Genomic DNA, 22,961 nt, shown 5'->3' with positions numbered 1-22,961 from the left:
GCTAGCCCAAGCAGCCCTTCTTCACTGCAAGCTGTTCCCCTGATCTTCTGCTCTGCTCCTGTATGAAGTGTAAACCACCAGCTCTGAGAGAATTCCACATGCTCTCATGTGTCTATTTATTCTCTTTGATTCTCTATGATAGAACTGGTAGGGGAAGAAGTACTTACATCAGGTTGCTTTACTCTTGTTTGCTGGAATTTCCCCTGTGGCTCCTTATCCACACTTCATGCTCATCCAGAGAGAGATTGTCTTTTCTTGATCAAAAGAAGATTTAACCCAGGAGGACTGGAAGCCTCAAACTAGGGGAAAATACAGCTCAGACTTAAAGGTAAGTTATGTAGTGGGTTAAATAGTTAGGTATTTCAGTAAGATCCAAATAATTTGTCATGAATGATCAAATTTAATCCCAGTATATACAGTATTGGGTAGACTTACCAACCACACACTACACAGATATATTAGTTTGTTGTATATTGAAGACATGCTACCTTAGGTATTTGTAGAAGACAATTTAGTTTGACGTTATTTTATTTTATGGCACAAATAATGACAATTTAAGACAAAATGTTTTATATTCCTTACTTTCACATGATTGATATTGCACATAAAGCATTGCAAACCTCTGCTGAAGCACTGAGCATACTATCACACACCAGCTATTCCCATAGGAAAGAGAAGAAAGGGGAATTGTTCAGAATTTTACTTTTCGCTGATCTTGATGTAACAGTGCAAACCATTCCCAATTTCTGCATATTCCAACAATATCACAGAGATCTGCAAGAATGACTAACCTATGACAGTCCTTTGGCTTTTGCTTTCTCACGAATTCCAGAAGAGCAAATGCCAAGATCTGGGGGCCAAACCATAACCCATGATGAGAATTAATAAACAAGTAATGATTTTCAAGTGCCCAACTTGATGGGAAGGACGTTGCTTGGTAACATCAGCAGCTGGATCTGCTGTAACTCCGTGATGTCGCTTGGCAACGGAAAGCTGAGCTGGATTTTTGTGAGAGTTGTGAAATAGTATTTTCGTGCCCTTCCCCCAAGAAAACCAGAAACTGCCTGTGGAGATCACATCACTGAGCCCATGTAGGACTGAGATTCAGAGGGCAGCAGAGGATGCAGCCCAGCCTTGGCTGGTGTGCCCCACTTCATGTACGAGTGTGAAAGAAAAGAAAGGAGACGCTGAGTACCTGTCACTGAGACATGAAAGCATGTTTTAAAAAACAAGTTATGAAAGTTAAAAATTATTCTTCCCATTTTTGGCTAATTTTCAGTAAGGATGACAACCTGGCCTGGAAAAATCCAGTTGATTTCCATTTACTTCCATTGATTCTAATCAGCCCCGTGTGGAACTTCAAGGCACTCCTGCATCCTTCAGATGTTTAAGTTTTGTTTTGTGGCACAAAAGTGCAGAAGAAGGCACATATTGCTTTGGAGATTAATGGATTCACCCAGGACTAAAAAACTCACCAAGTGGCAGAACTAGGATGTCAGCACTGGCTTCCTCAGCATGCTCCAGGTACCAGACTCTGCTGGGATTTGAGTTAATGTTATTGGAACCTGCATCAGGAGGTGCCCTTCCCAAGGAAAGGATCCAAAGGATGGGGGTGCTACATAATTCTGGTTTACTTTCTATCTACTAATATTTTACCAGCTGAAAAAAGAAAGTTTAAAATTTCAGCTCTTAACAGAACTTTCCTAATACTATATTATTTCAAGCAATAATAAGTAAAAGTGATTATGGGGATCTTAAGTTTGATTCTGTTGTATTCTACTTATCCCTTAACTGCCTCTCTGGAAGACATGGGTGTCAGTTTTGTGTTTCATCTGCTGGTCCCAAGAGGATGTCATGGCCATCTCAGGGTGCCTAAAATGGTGCTCAATGCCTACATCTGTGGATCTCAATAATCTTTCCCTTGTGCATTGAGCATTAAATGTTTTCAGGTCACGTACATTCTCTTCTGCTGCACTGGTTGCAGATGTCAAAGTACTGCATTGGACTTAGTCCTTAAAAGTGATGCCAAAAGTATTTCATAAAATATATATGATCCAAATAAGAATATCCAAGTATTGGAATGTTTCTCTTTCCAAACCACATTTATACCAGCAGCTTTTCACCAGATTCCATATGCAGCACTTCAGCCAGTGGGGAGGCTGTGGATTCAGACAAAACACAGAGCTCTGTGCACTGGCTCTCTCTCCACCTCCACATGCACATTCCAGCTATGGAAAGCTGGACACTGATTCCTATTTCAGTTCTAAACACCACCACCAGCTAACAGGGCTCAGGAACTATAGGGGAGGCTGACCTACATAGCACCTGGTCAATGTGTGCCTATCATTGTGCAGGACTGCAAAATATTTCCTTATTATTACTGCTGGCCTTTTATAAACAGCTAATTATGATTTATGAACAATATCTCCCCAACACTTTTATTATGAGACATATATGACTGTACAAGTCAGGCCCATAGCCAACCTGACAAAGTTTACATGTGTTTTCACACTCTGAATGCAAACAGTCATTCAGTCAAAGTGGGGAATTTCTGTTCCTAAATCTCACAGCTGAGGCAGGAAGAACATGCCCTCTGACTTGAGGCAATATTCTGGAAGTAGCAGTGGGAGGTCTGATGTGAGGGGAGGATTTTTAGAACCTCTGCTTTCTGCTGGTCTGCCTGCTCTGGTGTCCAGTCTCAGCACTGGGAATGGTGGGACATGGCTCAGAGAGACAAAAATCAAGGTTATGTGAGGCACAGGAGGAAACAAAGTGGGGATCTGTTGGCTTGACATGTCTAGAGGCACATGTAGGGGCTGGGAAGAATGCATCACAGCATGAATTATTTCTTGCCTCTTTTCAGGTCCTTCCTCCTTCAAATTCTTTTTCTTGCTTTCCCTTCTGAGTTTACCTGTTTCTCTGTTCATGCATTCCCTTTTTTTCTCCAAGAGACTCAGTGGAAATACAAGGGAGAGCAGAGCTGCCACAGGGATGGTTTTCTGAGAGCTGTTGGGAGGGCAGGGAAGAGGCAGATCTAAAGCTGCTCAGGGGGAAGGGGTCCCTTCCTGCTTGTTCTGCTTTAGCTGTAGGGTCTGAAGCAGCTGTCAGCAGCAGTCTCTCCCTCTCTGTGGATGGCAGCAGTATTTAATCTCCCACTTTCCTGGCTGGAGGTGTGTGTTGACATGGCAGGGTTGGCAGGTTGCAGCTGCTTTCTGGGCTTTGTGCTCACACACCCTCCCTGCCCACACAAACATCCCAGGAGAGGAGGACTCGTTCTCAGGCTCCTGGAAAGCGTCCAGCACTCAGAGATTCTCCTTGGGCTGAGGGGAGGATGTTTATTGGTTTTCTTTCTGCTGACACAACACAGGTACATAACCATGTATGTACCACACAGTCACACATATATACACATGCATATATTACATATTACATATATTTAAATGCAGAGATCTTATGCAGGTTATATCCTTCATCAGAGGCCATTTAGCCTGAGGCTGTTTTTAATAATTTCATGATAGCTGTTAGACCACTAAGTGAGAATAAATGAGATAAAAACTCAGCTATTAAATATTTCGCAGTTGTCAATACTCTTACTCCAGAAATGCTGCCTTTTATCAGTAAGGAGAGCAGACTATGAAAATAAATATCTCAGGAGAGCTGCACATCAAGACAACTAGTTAATAGCCAGACAGGGGTTAGATTTCATATTCTAGTCCAAGCAACTGTATTAGGTTTTTGCAGGATTAACTCTGGGAACTGAGTCACTGACCTCTGAAACTGTAGTCAAGATAGTGCTCAGAAGTTGTTTACAAGGATTCCCGAGTTTGTATAAAAAAATATTTACTTTGAAACTAAATTTGTTGAGTTTCTTCAGTCTTCTGCACCTTGAAAATAGTTAGACTAAGTAAGCACAACACTTAGATGTACTGTAAGCATTTAGCTGCATTACTTGTGCAAGTTCCTCACCGATTCACAAAGCAGGAGAATGCTGCTGACATTTTAGAAAAGCAGAAATTGAAGCACAGGAGAGTTGAGTGATCAGGCCATTAATATGTTGTGTAATCCTGGACTTTGCAGGAAAGTACAGCTGGTGTTCAGCCCTCAGAATAATAATACAGAATGAAGATAATTACTGTTTTGATTTGGCATTACTGTTCTAAAAGAAGAGATTATAGTTTACATGGAATATTCCCTGGATAATGGACTTTTCTAAGTATGATCTAACCCTGCACAAAAAGACTCCATCACATTTCAAGGCTAATCAGGACCAAAATGCTTCCTCAGGCTTATTTGTACAGTCAGCCAAGACCAGTTTTGTGGAGAGTAACATCATCCTCAGAGATATTATAAATTTAAAAAAAAACGAAAAAAACCCAACTCTACAGTAAGACTAAAATAATTTTATGTGCTTTTTTCTAAAGGATAATAATTGCATACTAATAAGAGTGCTTCCTTACAGACATTACCATAGCTTCATATCTGTTACCATGTTAAAACTAATGTAATGAATTCATGTTTAAGTTGAATGTAAATTATAAACCTATTTTCCCCCTGATTCCTTTGATTCAACTGAGTAGAACTGCACAACAAGATTGAGAGAAGTCAATTACAGCCAGTCTTCCATGTATTTATGATGACCTGGTAACAACAAATGGTGCCTGAACTGCATTATCCCCTCTAGACTGTTTGATGTTTGCCTTTGTGGCAGTGGCTTTTTTAGAAGATGATCTAATGCTGTGCTGGTGGGAAGTGGTCCTGGTGATCCCTGGTGGTTGGTGGAGATCAGGTTACCTAAGCTGCTCACTGTTGTTACAGATGGCACAACTCTTCATCCTTCTGACAGACCTAAACCTAATCAGCTTCACCTAATGACAGATTTAAACTCTTAGAACTTACTGCCTTCTCCAGCTGGGTCTCCATTATTTATATTCATGTTCTCATTTTCCACTCTTATGAACTATATCCAGTTTCAGAAGTTCACTTTTAATTTACAGGTGTATTTTTTCATTGGCATTTCATCATCAATAAGGCATATGCTGGTTGCAGGTTTTACAGTACCTTAACTCAATCTCAGTTTTGGTTTGGGGAGGGTTTCCTGGAGACCAGGCTCACAAAATAGTTGTTATACATAATTATGCATTGGCCCTTTGAGGCAGGGATTGTAACATTGAATATATAAAATTTCTATTTTAAATAGGAAATCACGACAGCATGCAGGCAGCTAATACCAGTCACTAGGACCAAAATGTGGATATTAAATATTTCAATTCGGTGGAATGAGCACAAAATAATGCTTACAATTGTTTGTCCAGTTTAAAGTTCATGTGAATAAAGATTTAGGTTTTTCCTTGTATCCAAATGTGAGCCTTTTCCTCTTGTTTGAGTAAACCCTTAAAGATTACTTGGTGAACTCCTGTGCATCTAGAAAGGAGTAATATTCTCCTCTGAAAAGTATGATAGCCCATGGATTGACTCAAACCTCTTTAAACTTCATATGTATGAACAGAACTTGACACAAAATGATGAGACTGTACAATATATTAATGCAGAAGGCTCATGCATAACTTCTGAAACTCTTGAAATCTTTTTACCAGTAGAAATGGTTTAATAGTGCCATGACTTAAATACTTGTTTTGGGCTGATGAATCCTCATGCAGGAACTAAATATTGCATGTAGGACAATTAAGAAATATTAAGGCTCATTTATTAGAACATAAGAATATTTCCATGGTCAGTGCTCCTGACACATTTCACACCTTGGTGTGAGCACTGTGTGATTTAAGAGTCTACCAAAGAAACTGAAAAAAACCCCCACTTTATACAGACCACGAATTTAAACCTCCTGCCCCTTGTATCATGCAGAGATTTTCATATGGGTTCAATAAAACTGTGCAATGCTCCAAAAGTGTGGCTAAAATCAGGTCTTTCTCATCAAGAAAGTGGTTAAGTATAATTTTCAGTTTATAGTTGCAAGTGGCATGGAAACTGTGAGTAACAGGCAATGTAAAAAGTAGGCATGCAACTTATCACCACAGATACTAATAATTACAGTAATTTCAATAGTATCAATATACTGCAGATATAAAACACAGACACAGCAATAAAGGTGACAGATCACACTGCTGTTAGAACTGGCAGCTTTGCATAATGGAGCACACACATCCCCCTGAAGTGCTGGAGAATTCATGCTAAAAGCACACACTAAAATCTAGGCAGATAAGGTCAAAACCTGCGGATTTCTGAAGCTGTGCTGTAAAAACTGGGATTTTGATACTCAGGAACAGCTTCTTTGTACTTTCCCCACTCTCCCCTTCCCTTACTGCAGCAATTGTGTTTCTGGCTTCAACCAGGAGTTGCTCACAATGTCAGTTTGTCAACATCAAAAATTGTTTGTGCTTCAGAAGATCTAGAAGGATCCTCTCTGCCTTTTTTGGAGGGTTTGTGAGAATCTGACAGTGAACCTTCAGTGCACAGAAATGGTGCTGTTTGGCTGACACTTCACAGAATCACAGAAAACAGAGCTGAGGAACAAATCCTTCCCTATTTTAGTATCTCCCCAAAAGAGGTATTTTTTAACAGGTCTGCTGGAAGAAACACATTTTGGGAATGGGACAAAATGTTCTGAAATAATATTTACCAAATAATTCCTTTATCTCAGTTGGTCAATTCCTCACATCTACTCTACAGAAATGTCTATAGTGTTGGTTCACTGATAAAGTTTTCTGGTTTATTTCATTGTTTCTAGGGAGATTATCTCATCATTCTGCTGTCTTACAATTCTACTGGTCCCGTTCCCTTCTAAAATATTCCTCTAGAAAATATGGCAGCTGTTCATATCAAAACAAAAATACTAGCACTATATTAATCACATTATGTTTTGGTAGCAAGAAAAAACTGTTTTCACACAGTCAGGTTTCCATGAACCAGCAAATCTTTTCTGATTACTTATACTCAGAAAAGCAGATTTCATCTAGGTAATAAAATAAATCATTCTTACCTTTTATTTATGCACAGACCCATTAAAGTCCTACAAAACTCCCCGCAGCACACTACTGTTTACACATGAAGCAAATAAATATAAATATCTGAATCCATTTGCAAGAACTCAGAGCTGGCTGAAGCTTGGGTTTGACCAAGAATAAAGAGTGCTGCTTGGAGCTTATGCTTGCTGGGAAACCAGGGAAGTAAATGAGTCTGTCAAGTCCTAACTAGCATTTAATGACAAATTTAATTTGGCAAGAATATATAGTTCAGTATTTTGTCAAGCTTGCTGAGGCTTGTATATTCTGTATATGGATCTTGACCAACTGCTGTATTTTCATAGGATCCTGCATTAAAGAGCTTCTAAAGAAAACATACACAACTTAAATCAAACTTTGTTTCACCATGTGATTTTGAGAACACAGCACTTAAAAAGGATTATGTCTTGAAAAATAAAAACTATAATCTCTGATGGCTCAACTCTTATCCTGGCTGTCAGCAGTGCAGCTCTTCAAACCATTAGTTTCTGCAATTAAATGTGGAATCAATTAAATATACTTAAGCCTTTCACTTAGCATTAAGCCTAGATCATAGAAATAGGGTAAAATGTTCCTCTTTCCAGACTTGTTATGGACTTTACTGATAAAACCCCAACTGTAATGTAACTTAGATCAGCTTAGATTGGCTTTTGCCCAGACTAGGTTGCTTCCCACAGATAGTTAAAATGCTTGATGAAAACACTGACTAGGTAATTCCTGCATGTGCAAAGTGATCTCCTCAGGCCACGATGCCCAAGCCTGTCATTGTCACAGGACTCTGCCTTAGAGATGGAAAAATGACTGGATGTGATGCAGATGCAGATGGAGATGCAGATGTCAGGTTATTTAAAACTAAGCCAGTGAGGATTAGATCATCCACCCATAGGCACACTTGACTTTTCTGGTCAACTACCAGCACGTTTTCCTGTCCAAAATCCTTATAAAATAAGATTTATAGATTTTATGTATTAGCATGGAATTAAACTTTGAATCTGTAATGAAAACATTTTGACATGAAGGGACGGTATTTTTTTTAACTCCTGTATGTATATTGTAGGTTTCTAATCCATCTTTTGGGCTGTGTAAAGGGAAGAAAAATCTACTCCTAGGTAGTTAAGAGTTTGATCCTGAATAGTTGAATCACAAGGACAAAATTCAAGCTATAAACACCCCGTTTTCAAGGTAAGATCAGATTTTGTGGGAAAGATCTGCTTTACAATACAGATAGATGCATGCCTGCCATTGTCATCCTGTGCCTGTCAATAAGATCATTAGTTTTGCCTGAAGATAAAACCATTTTTTTAAACTTGCAGTTTCCAAAACATTATGATAATAGAAACCCTGTTCAATAATAAATTCCAGAAATAACTGAAGTGGCCATGGACTTACATGTTGACAATGGATTTCAATATCATGTCATCAATGTTAAAAACAATCAAATTTTTGTTAACCTTATTTTGATTTAATTGGTTCTTCTAGTGTGTAAGACTGGAAGTGAGTTCAACTACCTGAAGATCTGTAAGTTTTGGGTCACCAGAGGCAATATTGTACCTACAGCTGCTCAGTGTTGTGTTTTACAGCCTGAAACAAACTTAACTCTGCATGAAAGACAAAACATAGTAGACAGTTCCCACTCAGGAACATCATCAAACATCTGCATAATCTGTCTAGTGAGCAGCCAGCTCATTTCATCCCTGCAATTCTGCATGAGAAACACACATTCTTGTTGTTACATGGCAACTTCAAAACAAAAAGCATTCCTTTCTGACACAAACCCTTAGAACTGTTTCTGCAAAAAAAAAGAAAAGAACAAGTGGAAGACAGCCACATTTAACAACTCCAGCATTTGCAAATAGTTATGACAGTCTGTAATGTTGTAACTTGTTTTTGAAACAGCTATTTTAGGACATGCACATTTAATGATCAGTCTCTTGGTCTTAGAGAGATACTGACTAAACAAGACATCATCCTGTAGACACACTATATAGGGTATGGGATTGTAAAACAAGTTATACAGGAGATCATGAAACTACAGAACCTCAAAGGAGACACTCTTTTTCTGGTACAGAGAAAAAAAAATCTTTTATTTGTCAGACACTCCCTTCACCTTTTTGTAATGTCTAAAGCATAATTAGTAAACTGTTTGGAGTCTAGACATTTTTAAATTTAAAGAACTAATAAAAAATTACTTACCCAATTTTCCTCTAGACCAAAAATGAAAATGCACCACTCTGTCCCTGAGTTTTATAACCTTCTGCACTCCTTCCCTCCTAGCTGGTGTGTGGATCCCCTTTCTCCCTGGATCACATGAAAGTGTTCTATTAATGTGAATTGGCTGATGTTTGAGAACACTATGCTGGAGAGCTATGAAGTGTAAGGAATCTGACCCAGGGAGTTGTGGGGCTATGACACATCAGTTCTTCACAGGAATTCTCAGTTGCTGGATGGGAATGACACAGGACAGGTCCTGTACATTGGGGGCAGCACGTTGGCACTGTATTTGTTGTTGTTGGGATATGGATTCCCTAAGGCAGGGAGACAAGTTCCACGTTAAACCAATGGAACTGGAATTTTACCCTCTGGCTTTTTACTCCAGGACTGTAACTCCCATGTATCAGGCTGTCCCTTTCACCTGACCTCACAAGCAAAGGTTGGGAAAATGGATCCATTTCACACGTGACAAATGTAAATAACAACAGCACTGCTGAAAGTGACAGCTGCCTTAAGAAAAGCCCTGCAAGTCAGCACTGCTCTGCATATTTCCTAAGGAACGCCTTGCTGGAGCTCAGGATAAACATTCAAAGCCTAGGAATGCTAACAGATTACCTGGCAGGATGGAGGGAAGGAAAAAGAAATCTTCTGCCTCTGTTGCATTCTTCATCCCTTTGCCCGTGCTCAGTTTTCTCTTGCCCACGTGGGCAGAAAAGAGGGAATGCAGCTTTGTCCCTTCCCACATGGGATGAGCTGGAGCTTTCAGCCACTGCTTTGGATGGAGTGGCTGGAGTTGGAGTGTCACATGTGTGAGTCTTTCAGGGAACCGAGCTGTGCCACTTGAGCAGAGCTGTGTCAGCCATCAACCCCCAAAGCACATGGCACTGCAACAGGAAACCCGCACCAGTCACAGAAATGTCTTCTAAGTAGAGCATGTTTTCACTTCTTTGGTACTTTTGGAAAATCCTCCCTTGGAATACACTGTTCCAGAAAGAGAAAAAACATTGCTTTCCTAATTGGTTGTTGTTACAGGCCTGTAAACACATAAATATAAGTATAAAGTGTAAGTATAAATATAAGTATATCCACATCAGCAGAAGACATGAAGAAATGATTGCTGGGATAGGATTAAACCTATCACAGAAGTGCTTAGGCTTAAGTCAGTTGTTTGCATGGTATTGGCAAAGTTTTAGAGGTGATAATTTCTGGAGACTGCTATAAGATATAATTTATGAATTTTCTGTGCATACAGAAATTATTAGCATATTAAAATTTTTATGTCCAAAAGATTGCTATGCAGTTATGCAAAATATGTGCACAAATCTTTAGAACACTAATTGCCTTTCTGATTCTGCAAAAATCTGACATTGTTCTGCATTTGCTTTTAATTTGTTTGTTCCTCCATTCAAAACATGCTGGATGGACCACCAAGGCTGCAGCTGTTCTGGCTATTCTCTACTCTGAGGCACCATTGATATATGAATATATATTTCTTACCCCTTCTTGCAAAGATTTTATTTTATTTTATATTATTTTATTTTATTTTATTTTATTTTATTTTATTTTATTTTATTTTATTTTATTTTATTTTTTAAAATTTTTATTTTATTTTTCTACACTGCTCTTTGATTGTAGGGAAAAAGTGGAAGGTTTTCAGCATTTTGGCCTCCAGCAACATGACTTCCATATGTTGTTGTTGTAGCAGCCTGGTGTCAGTCTTTCACTTAATGAAACCTTCCAAGTCTTTAAAAAGAAAGTTTCTGGTGCCAGTGAGGGTTTGATTCTACCAGGATTCCTTCCTTGACATCCCACCAAAATGGGCCCTGGTTTTTTTCATAGTTCTAATAATAATTGTTCTTTCATATTTCTCTGAAATACCTTCTTAGACTGGCACAATGTACATGGTGATGTGATGGGCTGTAACCTAATCCACACTGCTGAGGGAATATCTGGTGCCAGATTTTCATCTCCCACAGGATTATTTGTAAATACAGAAATAAAAGCTGCTGCAAGAACCAAGTATACTAATTCACACTTCTGCATTACTAAAACAATTTTTTTAATTAGCTGCACTCATTAAAAGAGTTTCCTCTCATCTGTGTTTGCATGCAGAGCTGGCAGCTGAATGCCAAATATCTCAGATATTTTATTTCTGATGTTTTCAATTAGTCCAGGCTCCATTTCAGATACCAGGATTAACTTTATATCAGGAACAGCCATCACTGGGCAACAGATCCTTTGTTGCCATGTTTTTAGACAACTAATTTCTAGCTTTATCTCTTCATCATGGACAAGAGCATTTATTTTGGTGTAATCAAGGGAAATGCAAAAAGATTTATGCTTTAAAATCATAAGCAACACTCTTGGGCAGTGACTAAAAGGTCTAATTTAAACACAAATCTTTTTCCATTAATGCCTGGGAACATCTGCTAGCAAATCAGGGACATTCACATCAGGAGGCCAATTTCCAGAACTGGACAAGTGATTAGATTTGATGGTAAATGAAACAGAGGTAAATCAACATTTGAAGGGCTCTAGATAAGAGCACTGGCATGCTGGGCAATTCCCAAGCTGAGATGCACTGAATCCCTCTTGTACTCTCTGCTCAACACCATTAAAAAACCACATTATTGCTCTGTACTTGGTGGCAATGGAAACTGACTTTTGCTTGCTGAAATACAGTACCTGTATGATCATGGTATATATAAATTGTACAACATTAGGAGTTAGAATTCAGTTGGAGATCTGGTGCTAAATGCCAGAAACTCTACATTAATTTCTGCACCCTGGGAGGAGCAAAAGAGGGAATGGTGAAATCTGCACACACTGAAACTCTCCTATTAGATCTGAAATGTTTATTTTAGGATTCCTCTATGTGAGTCTTCTCACTTCAATGAGAACAAGGTTTTATGTATATGCATAGATGAGAACTGAATGAACATGATAAATGGAAAATCACAGTCAACTGCATGTAGGAGATTTTCTTCATTTACCACTGTCACTGTTGACAGTAACAACTGACATAGACACACAATAATAGCTAGGAAAACAGAGATCTGATCATCTGGACAAACAGAATCAAAACAAAAATGCAGGGCAATATCTTGTAGTATTGTGGAATGCTGAGTTTCTATTAAGCATAGTGAGATGACAGTAAAAAATTGTAACTCACATTTGCTAAGTCTATATTTGCATCCTGAATATTTTTTGCCATGTGTTTGTGTACTGCAGTGTACAATGGCCCCAATCTCGTTTGGATCCTCTCTTGAGCCTTTCTGTGTCACCATCTGAAGGTGAATTACTCATATTGCATTTGCAACGCAAATTTGACAGCACTCCTCAAGTCCCACAAAGAATAGAAAATTGTTCAAGAGTTCAAATATAATTTATTAATGTTCAACTGAAGTATTACATATTTTAAACATATATTTTGAAAGATAATCTGTGCATAGTTTCAGGATGTAGTCCAGCTGAAGTACTGGTTTGGGGAAACTGAAGTAGATCCATGTCTATATAATGAGTCAAGCTGATCTATGAAGATGTTTAAGACAATACTCCCAAAAATACCTTAAAACCCCCACCACGATAATTAGGAACAATATAATAGTATTAATCAACAATGAAGGGCTAAGTGCTATGATTTTTATTTTGCAGGGACCAGCAGGACCAGGAAAGTTATCATCCTCCTGTTCTCAGCATCGGTGAGGCCACACCTCAAGTGGTACATTCAGTGTTGGGCCCTTCACTATCAAAAGGACATTGAGGTGCTGGAGAATTTCCAGAGAGCTCTTTTGAGGGAGCTGGGGGTTTTTAGTCCCAAGGAAAGGATGCTCAGGGGGTCTCCATCACTGTCCACATCACTGACTGGGGAGGGTGCAGTGAGGTGGGACCGGTCCCTGCTGTGCCTGCAGTGAGACCATCACAGGAAATGGCCTTAAGATGAGACAGGCGACATTCAGATTAGATATCAGAATATTTTATTTTTTCACTGTTTAGATACTTAGGCAATAGGAATAGGCTCCCAGGGAGGTGATGGAGTCGCCATCCCTGGATGCAGGAGCTGGGTGATGTGGTTTAGGGGTTACAGTGACAGTGACGGGCAGACAGTTGGACTGGATGATCTTTGAAGGTCGCTTCCAACCTTGATAATTCCACGATTCTGAGAGGAATGTCGGATTTGTCTTTACAGGCTGTGGATCTACTGGTAGATAAGACTAGCACCGAGAGATAAAAGACAGAATGGGATGGATCCCACTGATTGATGAATGGAAAAAGGTATTTGCCTTTACAAACAAACTGTGGGCTGGTGATAAATGAAATTGGATATTGAAAGATGAAAGAAGCAACGGGGAAAAACTATGAATTCTATAAGAATTAAAAATTAAAAGGGAGAGTTATACATTAGAGGGGAATCTTAGGTGCTCTGGGAAGTCTGGACCTCTCAAGGACTTCAGCCCATGGGGAAAGAGAGAGGGAAATGCAGATGGGAAATTAGGATAGAAAGGAGGTGCGTCCTCCAAGAATCTGAGAGATCCCAGGGGAATGCCCTATGGCCTCTCTCTTTATTCAAATAAAGCAAAAAGGACTCCTCTGTCTCCTTTTTGGACATAAACCTCTGGTGTTTGTGGATTAATTCTCCTGATAATTCTAACTAGACGGTCTTTAAAGTCCCTTCCGACCCAAACCATTCTATGGCCCTATAATTTACTTCATTCACGAGAGCACAGCTCGATCAGTAACTAAGGAACGCACGCATTAGAGGCGCAGGGACAAGAGCATCGCCGCTTTCTCTCCCATTTTCCCCCGCTCCCCTCAGATGCCGGCGCTCCCCGTTCCCCCCTCACGGCCCGCGGCTCTCCGCGCCCGCAGCGCCCTCCGGAGGCGGCGCCGGAGCCGCGCCCACAGCGGAGCGGCCTGGGCGGCTCCTCCTCTGCCGGGCTCCCCGCACCGCCCGCCGCCGCCAACGGCGCTCGGCCCGCGGCTCGGCTGCCAACGAGGAAGGAAATAAAAGCGAAAGGAACGCTGAGAGATCGGTAAGCACCTCTGCGGCGGCTCAGCAAGGCCCAGCCCTGCTCGCTGCGGAACACACGGCGCAGCCGGCAGAACCGCGGCGAAAGCAGCGCTAATATGGAGGATCACGGTCAGAGCGCAGCGGCTCCACGACCACCGGCGGTGCCCGCAGAGCCCTCGGCGATCTTCTGAGGCGGAGAGCGTAGGCTCGGCTCGGTGCGTGCATCCCGGGAAGGCAGCACGGAGGTGAGGCGGGGTCATCCCGGCCGCGTCCAGCGGGTCTGGGTGACAACGGCCGCGGCCGCGCGCCCGCCATGTCACACACCGGCAGCAGCGGCGAATCCTCGCCGGGCTCGCGGGGCCGCCGTTCGCGCCCGCCACACGCCCAGGAGGAGACGGCGGAGGCGGCGGGCGAGAGGCTCCGGCAGCTGAACATCGACGAGGGCGACGACAGGGAGCATAACAGGATGATCCGCAGCCAGTATCGGGAGCTGATCTCCACCGTGCAGCGTAAGGAGGCAGCGGGGGGCAGCGCCGGGGCTGCGGGTGGAGGGTTGGGGCTGGCGGCCGGGGGGGACTCCGGGGCTGGCGGTCGGTCCTGGGCGTGTGGACTGTGAGCGCCCAGGAACTGTGGAACTCGGGATGCCGATGCTTTAGGTTTGTACTTCGATCGGAATTCGACTCGCAGGAAGCATGGGATTGCAAAGTCATGGACGGGTTGGGAGGGACCTGACCGGTATTGCTATTCCAACCGTGGCAGGGACACCTTCCCTTGTCCCAGGTTGCTCCTAGTTCTGTCCAACCTGGCCTTGGACACTTCCAAGGATGGCGCAGCCACAGCTTCTCTGGGCAACCTGTGCCTCACCACCTTTACAGGGAAGGATTTCTTCCTGATATCTAAACGTATTCTCCTTCAGTGTGAGGCCATTCCTCTTGTCCTGTGGGAAGTCCTTTTCCTGCATCCTCTGGGATAGTGAGGTTAAGAGGGATTTAGCTGCACTAACACACATGTAGTACCTGCATTGGTGCAGGGGAACAATTGGCTTTAGACCTGGAGATGCAGCGAAATTTTTAAATTTTGCTTTCATGATGTCTGAGCTTTAGTTTGAAACTGCAGGTATCATGTGCCTGGACCACAAAGTAATTCTTTGGCCTTCCAAAAAATGCTATGTAATTTTTAGCATCTCTCCAGACAGGTGTGTGAGGCCTTCTCCTATGTGCATTTGAGTGAGTTGTGCTGTTTTCCTCACAAAAATGTGGCTGTGATTGTGTGAGTAGCAGTGCCAAGTTCAGCAACAGGTGGGATTAGTTATTTTGTCAATACTTGATAAATTTGTGCAGTTGTTTTACAAGAAGCTACAGTGCAGTTTATGGGTAATCCAGCCTGTTTATAGAAGTGCCCAAGCATACAGTGTTAGGGGTTGGTTTATTTCTTTCATGGAAATTCTACTAATTTCCCCAAGTCGAGCTTGTTTTACCTGTGAGGTAACTGGTGAATGATCTCTCCCTTATCTAGACCCATGAGCTTTTTGTTCTATTTTCTCTCCTTGGCCCAGTTGAGGAGAGGAGTGATGGAGCTTTGGTGGGCACCTGGCCTCCAGTCAGCATCAAACGAGCACAGTGTTTCTCAGTGCTTCTATGTTTTAGTAATGCAGGATTTCCTTTGTGTCTTTTCCCACAGAAAATCGAGAGGCTATGCTGAATTCAAGAAGCAACAAACTGACAGAAGCTTTGGAAGAAGCCAATAGACTTTTTGATGGAGGTAAAACAAATTCTGTGGTCTTTAACTGATGTTTGGCCAAGTGTGAGGTGATGATGCCTTACAAACAAAAGAGGGCAAGAATAAAGTTGAGGTCCAAGTACTTAATCAGAATTTTTATATAACTTAAAATAGATATATTAAGTTGAAGGTATATAACTTAAAATAGATATGTTAAGTTGAAGGTTGGTTGAGTAAGTTGCTGTGAGAAAATAAATGTCATTACAGTTTATTTGCCCTTAGAAATAACTCCTTGCTTTATTTTGATTCACTGGAACAATATATCTCAGTAATACACATAAAATGTATCACTGTAGAAGGGTTCATTTCACTTGGAAGGGTGGAAAACGTCAATAATAAATGCATTTGTTGTTCAAGATCATGTGTTGCTTTTCCATGGTTTGTCACTCTTTCCTTTTTTAAAATGCAACTATTATTATAAAGATTATGTAAGTGTGTTAGAGGTCATTGCAATAAAAGCATTTCCAAAGCACTATAGCCAGGATAGTCCCTATACTGAATCTGATAATTACATTTGTGACAATTTCATATTAATCACCATAAAATCTTTTCTGTAACAGTTTGCCGTGCACGTGAGGCCGCACTGGATGCCCAGTTTCTTGTTATAGCATCCAATATAGGAAAGGAGAAGGCCAATGAGTTACACTCAGAAATGTCAGCATTTGACTCAACAGCATTTGCAGAAGACTTGGTAAGTTCCAGGCTCTGAATTTGCCAACATTTCTGCTGGAGGTTTGCCCTGTTTGTTACAGAACCATAAAGCCTCAGATTGTCAGGCAGTACATGGCAGTTCTGGTGGAATTTAATGTTATTCCTATTAATTTATCTGATAAACTTTCTGGTTACTGTTGTTAATTGCCTTAAGCTACATACTAAGCACTTGCAATAGGGGAAAATCTGATTTAAAATGCAGACACCTCTCCCATTATTGCGCTGCTGCTGCTTTATCATGGTTCAGTCAGTTTGTGCTCTTAAGGTCTTCTGCTCTTTTTTCAGTCACTCTTCTGTGGTTTCTCCGTAGCTAAGTAGTTTCTTTATCCTGTCTATTGGTTTCTATGCTCTTGGATGGAATTCTCGAGGCCCCATGTCACTGACATGAAATGGGACTTTGGGACACTTGAATGCTTTCAGACTGGATGGTTTGTCTCTTTGTACTGAGACTGGGGGGAAGAGTCAGGTCAGAACAACTTCTAAGCAGGCTGTTGGCTTTTTTGTTCCTTGAAAATGATCCCTTATGTTACAGCAGATCAGCAAGGAATCTTGAGTGTTTGCTCAAGTCTATAAGAACCAAAAAGTTAAATTGAAAATTTTTCCTGGGTTGGTGTGGACTGGTGGATGCAGGGATAGGCCAGATAAGTGATATTTGAGGGGCTGGGCTTCCTGAGAGTGTGTGATGCTCAAAAAATGTGAGACATCTGAGCTCTGAAGTGCAATATAAGTAATGTTTTGCTACTTCATACATCACTGAAAATGTGTTGGAATCTAAGCAGTTTTGTTTACCTATGGCTTTCATTGGTTGCTGAACACAAGGGTGAATTTCAGTGTATCTGTTTTCATGGTATCCTCAGGAAAGTCAAAGCTCTTAGGCAGTGATATTAAATACTAATTTATCAGGCAAACACCACAATACAGTGTTTTGCCATGAATGTATCTACCTCTGAGTGGTTTTTTATTGCAGCTTTTTTTCTTTTGTAGCTGACCTTTATGGGTATAAATCGCACAGAAATAGAAGAAAATGATGACTCTGAGGATGCCTCAGGTGTTTTTTTACCTAGTGATGCCTGGAAGACAATGGGAGAAGAAGCACCCAAGTACTTCAGAAGAGCACCTACTTTTCACTACATGTAAGTTTCTTCAAGGAAATAGTATGTACTGCAGCTCAAGGTAATGACCTTAACTGATTCTAGTCTTTGATGCCCTGGCTTGAATTGAGTTTAATCTGAAGTCACAGCAGAATGTTGACAAGGTGTGAGGCTGTCAACATACTGGAGCAACTTTTGGGGCTGGTTCTTTTCAGAAATGTCTAAATGTGACGAAGGTTTATCATTAGGTATCAGTCATCACTTTGCACTTTCTTGAGGAGATCCACTGCTCAGAATAAAGATTCCTAAGCATACAGTATAAACCACATTTGCATGTATGTGCTCTTTGTGTTTTGGTTAGGATGGGATCTTTCAAGTCTGAGCCTCCTGTACCAAAGCAGCGGATTGAGAGGCAGAAGAAAGCTAACAGAGGAAAAGCAGAACGGGCAATGCCTGCTCAGGTTTGTAAAGTGTTACCTTTATTAAACATTTGTTCTGGCATAGTTATTACAAATGACTTCTAAATGTTTTAGTTAGTTTTGGGTTTTGTAATTATAAACTGTGTAGCATTTGTGACATCCCACCCTTAAGGGGATGGAGCATCCAAGATCCACAGATGCTTGTGCTGTGCTTATCTCCAGGAGCCAGAACAAGGACGTTTGTCCCAGAAAGTGTTGCCCTACCTTCATATGGCTCTTTCTGCAAGAATATCCTGTTGTTTCTCACAGTGTGTGATTACCAGCACTCCTTGCTTGTTATTGTCTGCAATCCTTGGTTGTCTCCACAGCCATCCAACTGGAGTTGGAGACACACACAGCAGCCCCTTTCCTTCTGAGTTTCTACTAAAGGATTCAGACTCCATTATTTGCCTTCTTGATTTGTTTTGTGTGCACTGCAGTATTTCACTGAGTGGAAGGAAATAGGATTTACAGACCAATCTCATGTTCAGAAATAGGGTTTACAAGCTGAGTTTTCAAGTTATGAGCTTACTTGTTCTGTTGCCTGTTGCTTTGAAAGGAAACAAAAAAGAAACTTCTTTACATTAGCATGGTTTCCTTTTTTTTTTTAAAGTGTCTAATATGGTGTGGCATTTACACTGAAATGTGGTTAATGGCCCCCAGCTAATTAGCTCACATAACCTCTGTTTTTTGTGCTTTCTGTTTCCTTATTCTTTGTGTCATTTACTGGCAGAAAAGCAAAAGGCTGGGAATACTGCAAGAGGCTTACATCTGAAACTGCAAATATAACCCCTGTTGTTACAGGGAAGCTGAGGCTGTGATAATGCCAGGATATAGAGGCAAATGGTTGATTATTGCCTTTTTAAAGGCAGACTACTCAATCCAAATAGTGATAGAAAGGATTTGTTATAGTTTGTACCGGGAATAAGAGGAACTCAGGGTTTGTGGGTTGCTTATAAATGATCATCTTTATTAAACTCACAGATTGTAGCAATGTGTAGCCCAGCTCCTCAGAGCTATTGAAAAGTAAGTGTACACCTGTACATACAAGCCATGGCCTTTCAGATTGATATTGTAAGATGGGAATTAAAACCTAAAGCTCTTCAAAGTTGTCTCATGTTTGCATAAGTATGTTTGTTATGTTGCATGTAGGGAGAAAAATTCAACTTTTATTTACACATTCAAAAGAGGCCCTTTGCATATTCTGGTAATTCAACAACAGTTATTTGAGGTGAATCTCTGTTTGTTTCTCCCAGTTAAAAAAAATGGAGGAGTCTCATCAAGAAGCTACAGAAAAAGAAGTAGAGAGGATCTTGGGAATACTGCAGACTCATTTTGAAAATGATCGTAAGTATGATTAAATTAAGCATTAACTGGAGAAAATGTGTATTCTCTGTCTTCTACAGTTGGGAGTGCTAAAACTACAGAGACAAAATGAGGTGAAGTCTGCAAGTAGAAATCTTGGTGAAGCACATATCCCAACTATGTATTTTTTATGAACACTAATCAGCTGCTGTTTGACTGCAAAGTAAATGTAAATCCTCTCTCCTGATAAAAGCCTGCCATTTTTAGATGGCAGTCAAACAGTGGATCTGTGTGGGAGAAAAGATGGAAGAAAATAATATACTTCATAGAACATTTGTTTTTGCAGGCAACTGGGAATTCAGCACTGTAACTCAATTGACAAATATCCCTTTAGCTTTGGAAAGGTGTACTGGCTCTCTTAAGTTTGTGTTTCTGTTGGCTCTGTGTATACCACCTGTTTGTTTGTTTTAACAAAGCCATTTTTGTATCCCCAGCTAATACACCCATTTCCTTCTTTGATTTTGTGATTGATCCGAACTCGTTTGCACGCACTGTGGAAAACATGTTTCATGTGTCCTTCCTTATCAGGGTAAGGCATGACATCTTGAAATATCACTTGAGATACTAGAATTACCTAGAAATACTGACCTGTTGTTTTTCCAGTTTCAATATTGAAGAATTAGGATTTAAATATGAGGAATACTAATTTATTTTCTGCAAACATTGTGATATTTTGGTAATTGAATAAAAAACGAAAAGAGTTGACTGACTTAATTTTTTTTGAACTGCAGTCAATTTACCAATGAAACAGTAGTGATATTTTTGCAGTCAATATGTTTTTCAAAATAGATTCTGGCTCACATTGTAGATGTAGAAAAGTTCTCAGAAAGTATAGAAGAGTTACTGAGGCTGTAGAAAATTACGTTCGTGAAAGGTTTTCTTTTTGAATCCCTGGATTTGCACGTCAAAACTATACTTAGTTCATTTAATAAGTAAAATTAATTCTGGATAAGACAAAAACTGACAAGGATATTTTGACTAATTCAGGTTTCACATTGAAGAGAAATGTTATTATGAACGGTTAGCTCAAATGTATTTAGAGAATAATAATGATTTTAATAAAGAAAACTTTTATAATCCAAGAGTTAGACATTGTGCTATATGGGCTGGCTTTTTTATGCATAAGTGCTGTATTAAATTAGTTTTTTCTTATGTAGTATTCCAATGAAGATTCTTTATCAGTATATGTACCTGTTCATGATTATGTAATAAGTAAAAATATGAAATTTCAGCACATTCTCCTAACTGGAAAGCTCTGAGTAATGAAACTTTAAATCCCACTGTTTTTTAGGATGGTCTTGCAAAAATAAAGATGGATGAAGATGAATTGCCAATAATAGGTAAAATATAGCTTTAAAATACTCTTAATTGGTTTTTGTAGCAACATTACATATTATGTATTCATAAAGATCTAGGTATATTTTTAACTGGGGATATGCAGTGAATGTAACTGAAGGCATGAAGAGATTTATGAGCAGCTGAAAGGATTGAGTCTTTTCAAATATCAGTGTATGGAAAAAGACGATTTTGCTGATTTATACAAATTAATTCTATTAATAGAAATCAAAGGTTATTACTTCTCAAGTTATATTGTTACTAATAAGTACATGAACATTGTTACACTTGGCTGAAAAAGGTATTTTTGGGTGTAAGAGCTTTCTTGTCTCAGAGTTGGGAACTGCTGCAGCTTCAAAACAGTTAGAAGGGAAATGCCATTCTTCCTATGAGGTTGGCTTTCATTCCCATAGGATCTGAGTGGAGTTAGGATTTTGGTGGGATTTTGTAAGGAATGAAGCACTTAGGTCCTTCTGAAAAAAGTTAGTTCCTCAATTTCTAAGATGTGAGACTAAGGAAGTATCTCAAGCAGTACATGGTACAGGCTGCTGATAGAGACTAGCTGGGTGGAATGTGTAAGATGGAGCTGATTTTTGTGGAGCTTTTGTGTTCTCTGGTGGAAACTGATTTACAAGTGTAAATCCTGAAAATGCTGTGTTTTGATCAGAGCCTCTAAAACCCAGTGGAGGAGAGGAGGACAGCAGAGCTGGAGCACGGAACCAGGTGGTCTTAAGTCTGGACCAGAAAGAATGGCAGGTACCACGGAGAGCACTTCATACTTTGGATTAATTCTTTTTTATTTAAACCTCTGAGAGCTGTGCTGTTGCCTGCTCTGGGGAAGGGCACATGTTCTGTGCACAGTAACTGCATTGACATTGTGGATGCCAGAACAATCACACATCTAAGGGATGTTTGTAGCTGCAAGAAAGCTGAGAACTGGGATGGCAATTCCATCTCTGATTCCTGAAGCCGGGTCAGTTTAAGTGCTTTTAAGCTGTGCACTGACTTCACTGTTTTATACAAGGCCTAGGTAAATATGGAATCTGTTTCTTGCCTTATGTATAATATTTGTCTCTGGAGAAGTTGTCCATGCAATTTCCTCACTCTTTATAATAAATCTTAAGACAAAAAGTAGTTTTGAGCACACATAAGGCTCTTCTTCGTCCCTCACTCAGAATGTGCAGGAGAAATGTAGTAATTTAAAATAGTGCTTTAGTGTCAGAAACTTTATTACTTGCTTGGTGGTAATTAAATAGAAATAGTTCAGCTCTTTTGACTGACATGCTGCTGTCATCTCTAACCAGGAGATCATAGAAACGTTTCAGATAAGAGAAGCCATGATTACCCCTCTCTCTCAGGGCACTGAAGAGGACATGGAAACAGAGTAACTACTCAAGTAAGTTCTTTTAACAACTCAAACTCAGTAAGCTCCTTATGCAAGTGGAAGAACTTCAGGGAAACTATGTATGACTTAAAAATAGAGAAGAACTGTAAACAGGGTGACTAACATCTCGAATTGCTGTGTTCTTGCCCTCTTCATGAAACAAAATGTAATCTAGTCTTGTATACAATGATTAACTGGGGGAAAAAAACCCTTTATTTTTGAGTTTGATGGTCAGTAAAGTGATGAGTTATTTTTTGAGACTTTTTATACTTGGAATGCAGTGTTGGAAAGAATCATAGCTTAGTTTATCTGTTTGGTTTCTTGACTTCCTGACAGCTGATGTTGTTAATAAAGTAGTCTGAAGAAGGACTTAGAGGGAACCAGGCTGTCTTCCCTTCTGCTTCCATAAAATTCTTCCAGTGATAGGATTGGTGTCCTTACTGTCACAGTTGTTTGGTCAGTTCCAGATCTTACTGTCTTTTTTCTTTTTCTTTCCCCTTAGGTGCCTTAAAGAAAATACTTCAAAACATTTGTTTCAACAATTGTTATATATGTATATATTGTAAAATTAAATTTATTTTTTCTTGAACATCACAA

The 22,961-nt window shown here is 40.1% G+C and overlaps 1 protein-coding gene and 1 long non-coding RNA gene across 2 annotated transcripts; both read left to right on the top strand.

The window, feature by feature from the left end:
• The first annotated feature begins 1,049 nt into the window (after window positions 1–1,049).
• Window positions 1,050–13,239, top strand: LOC148223055 (uncharacterized). Its single transcript, XR_015805034.1, has 3 exons — window positions 1,050–1,524; window positions 8,077–8,201; window positions 12,885–13,239. It is a non-coding gene; the product is annotated as an uncharacterized LOC148223055 (long non-coding RNA).
• An 880-nt stretch (window positions 13,240–14,119) lies between these two features.
• Window positions 14,120–22,961, top strand: NSMCE4A (NSE4A component of SMC5/6 complex). Its single transcript, XM_014886822.2, has 11 exons — window positions 14,120–14,750; window positions 15,922–16,002; window positions 16,581–16,711; window positions 17,716–17,864; window positions 18,184–18,283; window positions 19,537–19,627; window positions 20,080–20,174; window positions 20,937–20,985; window positions 21,648–21,736; window positions 22,285–22,376; window positions 22,867–22,961. Exons 1-10 carry the CDS (start codon window positions 14,555–14,557, stop codon window positions 22,366–22,368), a joined length of 1,065 nt encoding a protein of 354 aa, XP_014742308.2. The 5' UTR covers window positions 14,120–14,554; the 3' UTR covers window positions 22,369–22,376; window positions 22,867–22,961.

The sequence above is a fragment of the Sturnus vulgaris genome, chromosome 8, assembly GCF_052056855.1.
Source record: "Sturnus vulgaris isolate bStuVul1 chromosome 8, bStuVul1.hap1, whole genome shotgun sequence".
Lineage (NCBI taxonomy): Eukaryota > Metazoa > Chordata > Aves > Passeriformes > Sturnidae > Sturnus > Sturnus vulgaris.
Note: the sequence above shows the minus strand (reverse complement) of the source record. Positions and strands in the feature narration are given on the sequence as shown.

Coding starts and splice junctions, on each gene's coding strand:
- NSMCE4A (XM_014886822.2), top strand. CDS start 14,555: ATGTCACACACCGGCAGCAGCGGCGAATCCTCGCCGGGCTCGCGGGGC. Junction 19,628..20,079: donor GACTCATTTTGAAAATGATC/GTAAGTATGATT, acceptor TTGTATCCCCAG/CTAATACACCCATTTCCTTC. Junction 20,175..20,936: donor ATGTGTCCTTCCTTATCAGG/GTAAGGCATGAC, acceptor ACTGTTTTTTAG/GATGGTCTTGCAAAAATAAA.